This window comes from Pholcus phalangioides, unplaced genomic scaffold (genome assembly GCF_987345545.1).
Source record: "Pholcus phalangioides strain wild (caught in Gottingen) unplaced genomic scaffold, Ppha-v1.0 ptg000015l_1, whole genome shotgun sequence".
NCBI classification, from domain to species: Eukaryota; Metazoa; Arthropoda; class Arachnida; order Araneae; family Pholcidae; genus Pholcus; species Pholcus phalangioides.
Window position 1 is genome coordinate 19,263,673 of NW_028301608.1, and position 15,889 is coordinate 19,279,561.

At 35.9% G+C, this 15,889-nt stretch overlaps 1 protein-coding gene across 2 annotated transcripts in view; it reads left to right on the top strand.

The window, feature by feature from the left end:
* ssh (Protein phosphatase Slingshot) overlaps nt 1-13,326 on the top strand; it is an 84,642-nt gene extending 71,316 nt beyond the window's left edge. The window contains exons 12-14 of one of the 2 annotated variants that reach the window (XM_089243099.1): nt 20-220; nt 4,249-4,481; nt 7,318-13,326. In XM_089243099.1, coding sequence (XP_089099225.1) covers nt 20-220; nt 4,249-4,481; nt 7,318-9,821 — 2,938 coding nt within the window. In that variant the 3' untranslated portion in view covers nt 9,822-13,326. The remainder of the gene's footprint in view (nt 1-19; nt 221-4,248; nt 4,482-7,317) is intronic. The other variant, XM_089243100.1, reaches the window with a different exon arrangement.
* Nucleotides 13,327-15,889: the final 2,563 nt, after the last annotated feature.

Sequence of the window (15,889 nt, forward strand, 5' to 3'; positions counted from 1 at the left end):
AACCAGATTTAATTTCCAGAGATGAAGGTTCAAAAGTGCTAGTTCACTGCAAGATGGGTATCAGCAGGTCTGCCTCGGTGGTTATTGCCTATGTGATGAAAGCCTATGATTGGAACCTGCAGAAAGCCTTGGAATTTGTCAAAAACAAGAGGAACTGTATAAAACCGAATTCCGGATTTTTGAAGCAGTTAGAAATATACCAAGGCATTTTAGACGCAAGGTGAATGATTGAAAATTTGGGTCTTCAAATTTAAAAACAGAGATCTGCATTAATAAGTGCAGGGTGGCCATAACATAACTTTCACTGTTTGGAGAGATCTACAGCTAAAATTAATAAACAAAATGAAATAAAATTTTGTGCACAAACTGTGGAAGGCATGGGGAGAAAAAAAAAGGTCAGCATTTCAGTAATCATATTTATCAGTGAATATTTTTTGAATGCATGGTTGTCCCATTCCTTGGACATCACCCCATGCAAATTTTGGCTGGGGGGGGGAGGGGGGAGGAGACCCCCAATGTTGATGAATGAAAAATTATTTTTTTTTGTTTCATAAATTGTTGATTTTTTTTATTACTAAAACATTATTAAAATTCTGCATGCATTAATTCTGATTATTCACTCATTTTTGGTTCCAGACAGTGCCGAAATCTCCCATATTGGTGACATTTGATACCATTTTTTTTTTCTTTTGCAGAATTCATTTCCACAGTCTGTATGTGAAATTAGGTTAAATTTTGTTCATTAGTTTTAGCTGCAGATGCTTCCAAACAGGCGAAATTATTTTATGGCCATCCTGTGTGTGTGTATATATTAGTGGTTACCAAACTTTTTTGAGTCATCACTCCCTTTTCAGACAAAAAAATGTCCAATGCCCCCTCCCTCCTGCCACTATGAGGTCATCTCCAAACCATAACGCTATAATTTGAAAAACGTTGTCTTTAAAAAGAACACTTTTCTGCATTAAAAAAAATGTGAAATTATTTAAATCAATCAAAACAATAATCACTATAACATCATGTTAATTTTATTGGAACTACAGTAGACTCTCTGCAACTCGAAACCCTAAAAGTATCGACAAACATGTCAACTTAAGCAGATGTCGAGTTAACAGAGTTGTTTTTGTGTACGTAATTATATGCATTGAAATAATTTGATTAAATAAAATGCTAATTCTCTCATTATAATTTTAATTCGGGGTTGTTTCATAATAGAATCAAAACATATAAAAAAAATTTACCTCATGAAAAATAATCAAGTATATATATATATATATTTTTTTTTTCCGCAGTGAAAAACATTCTTCTACACTGTTCAGTTTATCCCACAATTGTTTGGCTTTTTCCTGAGTGCGTAGGAATCGACGTATCAAATCAGCTTTTGATGCATTGTGGCGAGATGGTGCAGATACTTCTTCATCTGAACTTTCTGATTCTATTTCTTCGGAACATGAAGCGCTTCCTCTTTGATTGATTGATTCTAGAATATAGTCTTCACATAATTTGAGAGGAATCTTCGGATAAATTATCGTTTTCCCAAGACTCCGAACAAAAACTAACATGACGAAAGCAGTTCCGAATTGTGGCACTCGTGACTGACTTCAATGCAGAATCAATCATTTCAATAGCATCTAAAACAGAAATTTTTGCGTCCATTCCAACATCCACAAATTCTCAAATTTTTTTGATCTGTAATTTTCTGCAAAATGTTTTCATACTTAGGATAATTCCTAGATCCAGTGGTTGTGCAATTGCTGTTCAATTAGGCAGTAAAAAGCATAATTTTATTGCAGAAAGGTCCGTTATTTTTGGATGAGCAGTGCAATTATCCTAAATAAATAAAACTTTTCTTTTCTCACTTGAAAATTTTCTATAACTTCCTCAACCATTGTTCAAAAATCTCTGATGTCATCCATGCCTTTTTGTTGCCATCATAGTCCACAGGAAGAGTTTTAACATTTTTAAAGCACTGCAGGTTTTTTGATTTTCCGATAACAAATGGTTTCAGTTTTTCAGAACCGTCTGAGTTTGCAGCCAAAAGAACTGTCAAACGATCTTTGTGTTTTTACTTCCTTTACTTTTTTCGCCTTTGAAGGCATGCGTTTGGTTAGGCGGAAGGCGAAAAAATAAACCTTTCTCACTCATCACACAATTAAACACATCTGCATCTTTATACCTTTCTATCATTGGTTTCAGAATATCATTCTTCCAATTTTCAAGTTTCTTGAGATGCAGATATGCTCTCGCCACAAACTTTCCTAAAAACAATGCCATGAGACTCTTTGAATCGGGTCAACCATCCACTGCTTGCAGTAAAATCACTTTGATTGAGACTTTATGCGAAATCCTTTGTTTTCTCTTGAATTATTGCTTCTAATAATGGGATTGAGTGAGATCGAGCGAATTTGAACCACAAAAGAGTTGCTTCTTCTACGTCATTGAAGTCTGGTTTTCTTATGCGTTTTCTACTTGGTTCAAATCAAAGATTCAAATGCTGCCAAATTTTTTCTTTTTTTGGCATACGTTGAAATAGTGTTCCATGCAACTCCATATTCTTTGACAAGTTCACTCTGTGTTTTACCCAATTCTAGTTTTTCAAAATTTCAACTTTTGATTTTAAAATTAAAGTATGAAGTTGGTGTGGAGCCATTGTATTCACGGCCGTCGATACTCAAGATGAAAACCAAATGACATATTCAGCGTCTAACCAAGCTTTAGCTCTTTTTCTATTACTCCTTTTCCAAGAAATCGTAAAACTGAGTTCTACCAAAAACATTCTTTACAACAGACGATATCAAAACTCCCAATAGATAAGATTTTCATCCCTATTGGATGTTGACAATATCCACACTTTGTTTTGACCATGAAAAGAATGAAAGACCTTTTTGGAAACCACTAAAATGATAAGCCGGCCAACTGGTTTCAAACATTCATTCTTTACATGCACGCCCCTCCCCCGCCCCCAATGCAAAAAAAGGGACCCATCATAGAGAACAAAGAAACAAAGGATTGTCCTAATACCCATGAACAATGTCAAAAAATTCTTAGAACTGGTAACACAAGGCCAGTTGTAAAAACCAGTCGTGGTGAAGGGACAAAAATTGTAGCCGACTTAAGCGGAGTTAAGCTAAACATGTATCGAGTTAGAGAGATTTCCCTACATTGAAATTAGTATTGTGCCAACCAAGGAAATAATAGATGTCAAGTTATCGAGATTCCACTGTGTGTTCAATAAATCCTGCACTGTGACCAATTTATTCACTGATTTTTCTCTGTATCAGACATTCAGTAGCTTTTCAATAACACCAGTATTAGATTGTTAGTCTTTTATTTTTGTTTTGAAATATTTATGATCACAATTCAGCCCTATTGCTCGACATGTGATGAAAAAGGGAAGCGAGAAATTTTTCTTCTGAATTTCTTAACCTATGATGAAGTTCAGTTTTTCTTTTGCAGTCAGAACTGTTGATTCATTCATCTTGGATTGTTTTTCAAAACTTGGAAAATCCAGACACTTTCTAGAATGTGTAAAAAATTAATTTAAGTGAAAAGGTCCCTCTTTCCCCCAGCTCTATCGAGCAGATCTTTTTAGTGAAAGAATAAAAACTTATGCTTTCTAAATAAGTTTTGCCATAAAAAAAAATTATTTGCAATAAATTAAGTTCATCGCCTGGACCTGTAGATTTGCTTCATTAAATTTACTGAAGAATGATACCAAAGAACTCTTGATTCAGAAAGCAATGGTTCCGATGGTAAATTTATGGCAGTTGTTGATGATATTTCAGATACACATGCTTTATGTATTATCTCACTAAGGTAGATGAGGTGAACCTGTCAGAGAATGGAACAATATTTGAGGCTTGGTTGAGTAATTTTCTTTTTAATTTGCGGGCATGATGTGTTTGCTTGTAAAAGGCCAAATTTTTGTTGAATAATTTCGTTAAAATATTAAATGCTATTAGTTTTATAGCTACGCGAAGTTTATACATATCATTTATTATGTCCTTAATGAATCAACATCATGAAAAACTAATTTCTCATAATCGATTCTGTTATACCTTGCTATTTACATGGTTGACATCTTTCCCTATCTAGCCAGTCTAGAGAATTTTTTTTTTTCTGCTACGGTTGAGTATGACGCAAATTATTTTTATTTGTGCAGATAGCATTTGAGATACATGTTAGATTTTCATCTTTATAAATGTTACATTTATAATGTTAATTTAACATATTCATATTGTTATTTTACAGCAAACATAGACATAATAGCCTATGGAGGTCAAAATCAGAGACAAATTTGGAATCCCATGACAAACCAAAGAAAGAAAAGTTAAAAGTAAAAAACGGTGGCCTTCCAACAAAAAGTGAATCTCTTAGACACCTTCAAGTTCCAGGAACAAGCTCCAGACCTAAGTCCTGGTCACCCAGTGACAGCATTGCAGACATGTTGTTTCCTCCTAATGGCTCAATATCTAGTGAAGCATGTAAGTTTCCAATAAATTTGTGTTTTTATTCATGGCATATCTTTTTTTCTCCCCTTTCGACCTTGTGTAAGCTTTAATCAGGTGTGGTTATGTGGATGCATAATACATTATTAATATCAATAAATATTATTTTTAAGTTTTTGTTTATTTGTATTTGTTATGCTTCAATTTGGGGTATATTAATAACTCGGTATTAAAAAAATTTAATCTATGGCCTAAAAAATTCCAGGCTAAAGGGTCGTGGTACAAAATAACTACAGTCTGGGCCCCCCCCCCGTATTCGCGGGGGGTTACGTTCCGGGGGTGACAGTGAATATGGAAATCTGCGAATAACCGAAACCATAGGTTTTTTTGTATATGTATCTCGTTTACTGAACATCATAAGAAACAGCAGGGTGACACAGAGGTAGAAGGGAATGTAAAAAAGGGTGCAGCGATTGTTGGCGATGTTTTCTGGAAGAATGTGATTTTTCTGTTTGCCGTATCTTCATATCATCAAGTATGTTGGAGTATGTTGACAAGGCTTCCTCTACTAATTTTTCTACATGTGAAGAACGTAAAATAGAGGGATCTATGTTATGAGATAATAATGTTGCTGATTTGAGCTGCGAAGCCCTTCCGCTATGTTACTTGTGGTGAACTTGTCTTCTACTTCTTTATCTTGATCTTCTTCATCTGGTACTGCTTCAGTTTCAGGACCAGTCAGCTGCATTCATTCCTCCTCGGTCAATCCAGTATCAATAGAACTTTGAATAGCATGTATTCACTCTCAAGGTGCCTCCTGACTTCCGGAACGAAACACCATTTAAACCAATGCAGGAAAAGTGTTTTCATAATCGAAGCCTTTTAATTGTTCTTCCAAAATACTGAGAGCTTTAGCTTTGGCTTATCCTTCCCTTCAATGCTCATGGATTCACAGATTTGAAAATGATGGTGGGCTTTATCATGTACCCATACACATTTGCGCAAAACAACATAGACTTACTATCTCTACTTGCCTTAAAAAAAGCATAAAAGCATGAAAGCCCCTTGCCATAAAAGCATGTATTTCAAACTCCTATTTCATGGTCACCATTCTTTTATAGACAAATTTTTTTGTCCCATCAGTATACATAAAAAGATTTTACTGTATTTCCTCATGCTTCTTTCATATCTTAAGCTGACATCTTCATTGTAGATGAGATTATTTTGGTTATCTAAGGATGGCAGTTCCAGATATGGATGAGGTTTATGGAAATAATAATTCTGTAACTCATGCATTGCTCTTAATCCTTAAATATATGATTGTTTTTTCAAGCTGATAATTTTTTTCATTGTTACTGACACATATAGAAAAACTGGAAAAATCATTTAAGGAAATATATTTCACAAATTGTATTGTATATACAGAGCGTCAAAGAGGACATAAAGAACCTTGAAAATTGCATATAAAGTGAATGTATTGAAATAATATTACTTTCAAATACATAACTACATTGTTTGTGATTCAAACTATAGCAAGCAAAAAGTTCGGGTTGCAAACTTTAAGGTGAAAAAAAGAAAATGCAAACAAAACATTTTAGCAAATTAGCCAAAGGAACACATGCTCTGTAATAAAGAGCTTTTGTTGTTAATTTGTACATTTACCAGCAAATTCAAAGTATAAAATAAAAAAACATGACCTTACCTTACGTGCAAAGGTAATTTTTATCTTCAAACTGGCTACAGTAACGAACATGTAAGGACCCCTTGCACATATGCAAAGCTATGTATTTAAGGGCTAAAGCCCAGAATATTCTGATCTTGATGCCATTCGTGAAAGCTACATCACTGTAGGAGGTTCACTGTGACTAGAATTTTCAGACACAACTCTCTCATTTGAGGTAATAGAAGTAAGCTACTTAATTGCATTAATATGGAATTGTGAGCGGTTCTATTATATATACATATACTACTACATTCAAAAAGTTCCGAGACTTATTTCATTATGGAAGAATCGATAGATAGAACCGGTTTATTTGGTGTTCCCTTCTAAGTAACTACCCTTTGCAATTATAAATTTTTGTCATTATTTATACAAAGCTGTAAATGTGGATTGCAAACCTTTTTTTGTCACATCCTCCAGTGCCTTTATCTCTTCTCGCTGCACTAATTCAGAACTTCAGAATCACTGTCCCTTAAGCAAATTATTTATCCAAGGAAAAGGGTCATATGGGGATAAGCTGGTTGTTATGTTTTGACAGGTAAATCGGAGGACACTGGGAGGGACGACATGTGAATCCTTATACGTCTGCATGATTCTGTGAGACGCAAGTGACGAGATCTTTAGAATGCCAAGTCATGGGTACTCCATTACGACAAAACGTCTGCTCATAGGTTTCTCCTGGTGTCAGATTGCCTGTCAAAACATCACATTCGGATCCTTTTACAACCAGCTTATTCCCCGATCTTGCCTCAGATAAAGAATTTGCTTAAGGGGCAATGATTCCCAGGTTCCGAAAAAGTGCAGTAAGTAGCGATGAAAGCACTGGAGCATGTGACAAAAAAAGGCTTGCAATCTGTATGAAATGGCAAAAATGCATAATTGCACTGGGTAGGTAGTTACTTCAAAGGAAACACCAAATAACTAGGTTTTTATCTGTATATATTCTTCCATAATAAAATAAGTTTCGGAACTTTTTGAATGTAGTAATATATTTTGCAGCAATTTTCTCCTATGGTGAGATTAACAGATAGTTTAAGAACAAAATGTGTTAGAAAGCAAAGTTAGGCTATTAAGTATTTGCATATTGAATAATGATTTTTCTCTAAATATCACATAAACTTGTGTTAATATATTTATATTTTACTGTTGCAGTATCGAAATCGATGTTCTGCAGTATTGAAGCAGATCATAAAGATTTACGAGGAACTCGAAGCTCTAGTATTTCAAATTCCGGGAAACAAAGTTTTGATTCTGCATCAGTAAAGAAAGAAATCAGTGAATCTGACAAGAATCAGCTTCTGCAAGTCGATCCAACAATACCGAGAGTTTCATCTATCAAGGATCGGATCAATGAATTAGAATCTCATGTGAACTCTAATGCTCCAGATTCAAAATCATCCCGTGCTGAAGCGAAATCTCCCAACAGCCAAAACCGTAGCGGCCTAGTCCTGAATTTGGCAACCCAGTTTGAATCTGTTTCAAAGCCGTCATCGCCGACAGATGATGGACTTATGATGAAGCCTGCTACAGAAGAAATAGTGGAACCCATCTTATCACAGACTAAGCCAGCTGCATCAAAGCATCAAGCAGTATTAGTAAAGCCTTCACTTTGGCCTGAAGAAGGTTTGGTGAAAACGTGCCTTACGAACAATAGTAGTAACAGTAATAGCAGCATGACTAATTTTTCCCCTCAAGATGAATCTGTTTTTATCAAGCCTTCTGCAAATAGGCAGCTGGGTTTTCAATCTGCTATAGCTTGTTGTGGGAAAAAGCAGGCAGAAAATACTAAAAATGGTGTTTCCAATTTGTCGAAATCTGTGCCTGTTGAAAGAATTGCCAATGTCTTTGATAAAACTAGTCATGAAAAGCGTGAATCTGCCTTCAAGCCTGTTCCTGCAAAATCTGTCCCACTGTCGTGTTCTGAAGAAAAAGCTGCTCGTGCTTATAATGTTTCCAGTCCTTCGTCAAAGCGATGTGCATCAGAGTCAAAGGTTGATGCAGTTGGTAGCCATATGATCGCAAAAGTACAAGTTAATTGTAAGGTTCAGGAAAAACATCCAATCGGCTGCAGTAGAGGCCAGTCATCACCATCTTCCCCAGATTCCCCAAAAATAGAGTCTCTATCACCTTCTTGTTTTCCTGTCAAAACGCCAACAGTGTCATGTGATTTGTTCCGGGAGACTGAGATGCCTCCCAGAACAAATTTTATATATGATAAAGAAGAAATACCTTTCACTCCTGGCACTGTCCAGCGCACTAAAAAACAACTGGAAGAAAAGAGCTTAACGAGAACCATGTCATTCGATAGCGGTTTTCCATTGCGTTATGACACTGTACCGTCCACTCCTATCAGCCTGGAGCCCTCGTGGGGCAAACCCGTCAGGCGTTCTCGTAGCCTCCGTAGTGAGCATAGGCCAACTTCCATGTTCAGTGGAAAATTCTATCCATTGCCAGCTTTGGCATCACCTGTAATAAAGACTTGTAAAACTTCAGAAGAGAAGTTCCCAAACGTAATATCCCATTACGGTGGTAGGCTTAATTCCATGCATAGCGCAAGCACACCATCTGTAGTCGAAGCTGTGAATCAAGTAATATGTGGGACGCAGAAAGTCATAAGTAGTGCCATACAGTCTTTACCTTCTAGGAACATATTATCATCATCGTCCTGTTGCACGAGCACAGATTCCAATGCTGAGTTTGGCAGTGCTAGTTCTCTTCCCGACATTGATATTGAAGATGTTATTTTCACAAGCAAGAACAATGGTTTTCTTCATGACAATCCAGTATTTGGTGTCGTCAGGCAGCAGTGCGAAATACTGGAAAGCAAAGTTCCAAAAATCCAGAATGCTGATAAGATAGATAACCATAAGCACCGGAATGATTGTAATAATTCAGTAGAAACGTGTGGTCTAGTCTTTGGAGAAACGGCTCTCAAAGAGGAGGGCGGTAAGGATTTAGGTATAGTTAAGAGGTTAACAAAAGAATTGGAAGCCAAGTCAACATCAGAATCACTTAGAAAAGAAAAATCCCCTTCGCATACAGACGATGACACGACCAAGAGAGAAAAGTGTCTGTATTCAACTTCATGCCCAGAAGCAACATCTAATCCCCTCAGCGGTACAGATTTCGGCCTTGGACCTCGCCAGCCAACTGGTTTAAGGTCATCTCTGCCAACCAGCATCGAGAAAAAACTGTCCTGTAGCAGCAGTAACACGACAGGCACTGTGGCACCCCCCACTCCCCATAGAAAAACAAGCCTGGACCTGAACTTTTTGCGAAAGCCGACTCGGTGTTCTTTCACGGGAAAAGTTCGCAACCAAACCAAAAGTGATTCCGCGAAAGAAATCGAGAAACCTACCGAAGATCCTGTCCAGAGAGGAGTTTTGAAATGTGGTACTGGAATATCAAGGACTTCTCAGCCCTCGACGGAGATACGCGTCATGCCTGCTGATGTTAAAACCTGTGGGCGTCCACCTCCAGCTGTGAAATTGAGTAGCTTGATTGATAGCCCTGATATTCCGTCCCCACCACCGCCTCCTCCTCCTCCATTGGGACCTTTGAGAAAAATTATGCGTAAGCAGCAAGGCAGCACACATCCACTCAGCAGGCTCGCTATTCGACAAAGACACACGAACCCATTATATAATACCATGTGATAGTCTCGCATTATTTCTTCATGTACATTTGAAGGTTACTAAAAAAAGCTATCTTTTTCGATTCGCTACATTGGTAATTTGTGAGGAGAGGGTGTGTGGGTGCAAAATATCAATTTTTTTTAATAAAGACAATGTATTATAATTTACGGAAAATAGTGCCACAATAACACTGCTGATCTCGCTGATTGTGATTTGTATAACTGCCAGTTCTTTTCTATGCTTCCAATACTTAAGCAACATTTTTAAAGAGAAAAAAAACGTGCCTTCACATAATCAATGTCGTTAATCTTGGAGCAATGTTTAACATACCGGTTCCCGTAGTGTAGTTAGTCGCATAGAAAATTCTATCTGCAACACTGCGGTTCATTGAATTGGCTCAATTCAATGATATTTGGTCCTTTATTGTTTCTGAGCAGCAAATTCTGATGTAACCGTTTATATGGAGAACTGGCGAATGATTTTTGTTTATTGGTTAGTGTTTTTTTTTTTTTTTTTTGCTATTTTATGTACACTGTTGTTTTTAATTTATTTACATGCATTAATGAACTTATCATCCAGTATGTTATGTTTAATCAGTCGCGTTACGTTGACCGGGGGAATGTTGTACTAGTTTTTTTGGACTACACTTCAGATACCAAGTGTTTTCATTTGCCTGGAAGAGATAAGTTAATATGTATGTAGTTAGGTGTCGAATTGTTATTTTGTAATTGCAAAATTAGGTACAAAAAGGTCGCTAAATTGTTTTTTATGCTTATTCGTCTTCCTGATTTTGAAATTGTTTTGCTCAATCTGTTCGGCAAATTGATTACTTCCACTGCCCTTTTGTTCTCCCTTGTCCCTATGAAGATGATTTATCTATCAATTCATGAAAAATTGGTTTTTTTTTTGGTAAATGTGAATTGCATAGAAAAACTGAATTGCACATCGACAGAAATCATGTATAAACTTGTGCAATATTTAATGTGTGTCAGATCCTCAGTTTTTAAATTGTGTATCTTGAAAGTTTAATGACACTTTGGTCTGTAGGAGCTGCAGATGTTTCTGGGATAAAATTTAATTTTTGTGAGATCCATTTTCTTGAATCACTTAAAAAACAGTTGAACTTGGATAATGTAAAGTGTTCCTGGGAATCGATATCACTGATTTGCAGAGAATATATTACACGAGAGATTAAAATTACTTTGAGAGATTGAAAATTTGATTAAAAAGTTTGATGATAATTCTTTGAGAGAACATGTTGAATGTTTTGGATTCATTGCAAATAATAAACATAAATGGATTTGTGAGCTAATGTTCAAAAATAAATTATCTGCGTCATGGGAATCTGTTAATTGCTATGGTTTTATAAATTTTTCAAAACAAAAACAAATTCTATTAATGCCTGTTCATGAATCGGCATATATGCTGTCATAAATTGCTTATTTAGAGTACAGTTTCCCAAACTTTTCTCTTTACTTCCCCCCCCCCCGCCCTCTGAGAAGAAAAATTTCTCCATAACCCCCTCTCCCGAGCAGTACCATGGGGATCCTACATTGTATTTGCTGTAATTATTGCGCCTTGGAATGTCCCCTCCCACCAAAGAGGTGATATTACCCACTTTGAGGAAAACTGATTTATAGCAGTTTCTCAAACTTCTTTTTTCTTCTCCCATCTCCCCATCTCAGAAGAAAGTTCTCTCGATGTCACACCCCTCTCCCCCACTTTCTTGAGCAAGTATTGTATATTATATCTGTACATATTTCAATCCCCCAACCCAAGGCATGGCATTGCCCATTTTCCAGTTTTTCCCTTGGAGTTGAACAAGCATATGGGCCTTGGTTGGACATGGAAAAAAACTTTGTGCTAAGCTAAATGGATATTCTAAAATAAGCAAACAATAATGTTAGAAAGACGCGAGTCACAAGAGAATGCGTTTGATTGTGACAGGAATGTTATTTTGTTGTACAGAAATTCAGTGGTAGCATGGTGTCATTTGTATTCTGATACAAACATTAATAACTGATCTGAGTTTTCTTCTGATATTCTGTGGAGCTTTAAATTTGTCACATTTCCATTAACACAACATACTTTAGATATGCCCAAATCTATAAAAAAATCACCAATGGATGCAACTTTGCTGATAACGCTGTAACAAGGAAATGGTGGTCGAGTATATCATCTTTTCAAAATGACTGATAATTCCTGAACTAGTAATTGTGAATGGCTGCTGTAAAGTATGCCATTGTCGCATCACACTTTAAAATTTTTAACTGGTTAATCAAAAACTTTTAGTTGATTAATAAAATTTTAATTGAATATTTTTGAAGACTAACCATTCATAACAAACGTAGTATTGGTGACTATATAATATTAATTGATGATGTAAAAATATATTTCATTCATTTCAAGCACCTATTTTCTAAATGTGAACAAATATAGGAATAGATTGAAAAATTCTGGCCACCCGCAAAAAGCAATTTAATATGGCAAACTATCCTGGAATTTCTTAACTAAAATCTTTTCTTTTTTGAAAATCGATTATTTTAAATTAGTCACTGATTTTCAAACTACTTTTGATCTTCATACTGTTGCTCATTTACTTTGAAAACTGTAGGAAATGTCTAAGAGCAGGTTCTGTTCCCAAATGGTACTTGGTGGAGGTACAGGTTCACAGAATGCAAAACTGATGTTCACAGGGGAAGCAATATATTTTGAGCGTTTCTTTTAAAACTCTAATCAAATTCACTTTGGAACTGAAATCCTCCGCAGTTTCCATTGAATCGACCTGTATTTCCTAATCACAAAAAATTTTAAATTATTGATTCAAGAATATTTAAATACAGTCACTTATCTGAAATTTTATGAAGAGGAACATCATCTAAGACATCTAATCGGTTTTGTCAAGTAAATAAAGTTGATTTACATAATTTTAAGGAAAATTTTAATTGAATTTTACTTGGACTGATTGAGTTAATTAACTAAACTGAAAGTTTTAACTGTGATTAATAATTGTTTGATTAATCTATATATATATATCTCGACCTTGTAATTTTCAAATTTTAAAAAACTTAACGCTCGTCAAAATAGCATTGTAATTGTGAAAAGGGGTAATTCTCTCGATTTTTTTTATTCAGCAGCTTCATAGACTACTCTTCATTTATTCCAATTTCATGATGACATATTTTTTAATGGTTTTACTTGAATTGCAATTCAGTTCCGATGCAATTTACATATACCCTTTTCTGTAATGAAAATTGAAAGAATTAGAAATTATAAAATTATTGATCAGTTTTATTGTTGTAAATATTTGCTAGTGTTATGAAGTCTGATTTCTTCCCCTTTTATTTTGTACAGCTTAGTTTATGTTGATTTTCTTCTCCCCTCACTTTTCGCTATTTGTCTGTAAGTGTCACATAATGCGCCAGATTCAGTTGGTGCTGTCTTTTGTGTGTGTGTATGAGTGTGTGTGTAATCATGGGAGATTATTTAAAAAAATGTTATTAGTAAATGATAATTTCAATGTAAATATATTGTTCTATTTATTTAGTTTTGTTTCACATATCAATACAATAATTAAAACTTGTGTAACAGTATTATGCATACCAAGACAACAGTTGAGGAAAAAGCCGTTGTAACACTGAACTGTTTTAGTTGCTCTGCATAGTCATCGAAAGTATAATTATTTTAGTGCAATGATTCCCAAACTATGTGTTGGTTTGTCTTTGTCCTAGGACAGGAATTCTCAAACTTTTCCTACCCATGGCGTCCCTTTTCCCTATTCAATGCTTATCCGTGAGCTCCGCCTGCTCTCCAGAGCAGTTTAACAAAGGATATTTTCAAAAAACCTTGGTGATACTGACAACTCTGCGGCACCCTTGACAAAGATTGGAGGTGCACCAAAGCTTCGCACCACACAGTTTGAGAACCCTGTCCTAGGATATTGCAAGATCAACAGGACTCAATAAAAAAAGAAAAAAAAAACAAATTTTCCAATGATTTCAAGCTCTTTTCCATTTGGGTAGGCAACTGATACAGAAATTTTGGAATCTGAGAAGATGTATCACTTTATAGGGTGCTCAACCTTTCAGAGAGTGAGACACTTTATTTTGTTTGAAAATGTTCTGCAGGTCACTGAAGTGATCCGCTTAAGCGATCTAGAGAAAAGTGCCATGGACCTCTTTATTGAAAAGAGAGTATGTCGCTTGCCACTTAAGTGACCTGGAGTGCTGTTCCAGATCACTTAAGTGATCTGCGAATGTGTCGTGGATCACTTGTGATCTTGAAACGTGCCTCAGATTACTTAGGCTGGGTGCAAACTGGTTAGATATGACTAGTCAAGACAGCTTTATACAAGCTTGGTTATTTTTGTTCACTTTGCTTCGTATGACACAATGCAACACCGGTTAATTAGATAAATTGAAACATGTGATACAAATCAATGTGAAAAAAAAAAAGACTAAGCTTATCTAAAACTATCTTGTTTATCCTGTGTGTACCCAGCCTTAAGTGATGTGGAACTGCATCACGGTTCACTTGAGTGATCTGGTAATGTGCTGCTTAGTTTATTTTTACAAAATTAGGTTTGAGCTTGCAGGCCCCATCAGATTACTTTGAGGATCACATTTGACTCGATGGTCATGAGTTGAGCATGTATGATTTATGGTCTAATTAAGTGTTTCCCAAAGTGGGCAATATTGCCCCCTGGGTGGTGATGGAATGGTCCAGGGGAGTGATTAGAAGCTGTGGGTAAAACAGGATTCGTTGGGGGGCAATGAGAGAAAAAAATACTGAAGAAGGAAGCGATGGCACAAAAAGTTTGGGAAACTATGGTCTAATCTAAACACATGAATATTTTTAGATAGCAGTGCAAAGAAAGGATTCGTATCTCCTGACTCTTTGTGAAATTTCATTTATATCAGAGGAAGCCAAATTTCCAAAAATTTACATGAAATAATATTTTATGCTAGCATTGGATATATAGTGAAACCAGTGCATAACATTACTGTAGAGAGATCTAGAAAAATATTGTTATACCAGGTGTACAAGTATGAAATGCCGATTTCAGACAACACATGGCGCACCAATTCAGTTTGTGCTATAAAGATTTGACACTGTGCCATTTTGTTGTGTCATCAACAAGCGTCAGACGTGCATGAGTGATAAATTGGAAAAGTGTGCCATAGTGTTGTGTTCAATATGTTGAAATTTATACTGTGTGAACAAAGAGTATTCGCGGACAGCATTAACTTTTTTTCATTTGAAGAAAACTGCTACTGTATCATACAGATTACTTTTAGAAGCTTATGGTGAACATGCTCCATCGCACAAGATACGTGTGAACGATGGTTTCAGCGTTTCAAAAATGGTGACTGATGTTGCAGACAAGGAACATGGAAAACTGCCAAAAAAAATGAAGATGTGGAATTGCAAGAATTGTTGGACGAAGATGATATGCAAACACAAAAACAACTCGCAGAGCAATTGGGCATTCGTCAACAAGCTGTTTCCCATCTCTCTGAATGTCATTGAATCTTTCAGCAGTTTTCTTCAAATGAAAACAAAAAATTAACGCTGTCCGCGAATGATCTTTGTTCAGTATAAATTTCGACATATTGAACACACTTTTCCAATTTATCACTCATGCGCGTCTGACACTTGTTGATGGCGCAGTGTCAAATCTTTATTGCACAAACTGCATTGATGCACCATCTGTTGTCTGAAATCCAGATTTCATACTTGTACACCTGGTGAACAGGTTATCGTTGTAGATAATTTGAGCCGTTTCCTATTTAATAGGACCAATGAAAATATCGTTATAGGCAGGTTTATTATTACAGACTTAATTATCACTTAAGTGATCTGTAGATGTGTTGTGGACCACTAAAGTGGTGTAGAAACGTTCTGCAGATCATTTAAGCTGGGCACACACTGTTTAGATATGACTAGACAAGCTTAGCTATTGTTGTTTACATTGCTCTGTATGGCACAATGCATGCTGATTGATCAGATGAATTGAAAAGTTGCATCATACAAATCAGTGTTAACAAAACTGACTAAGCTTGTCTAAAGTATCATTGTACACAGGTTTC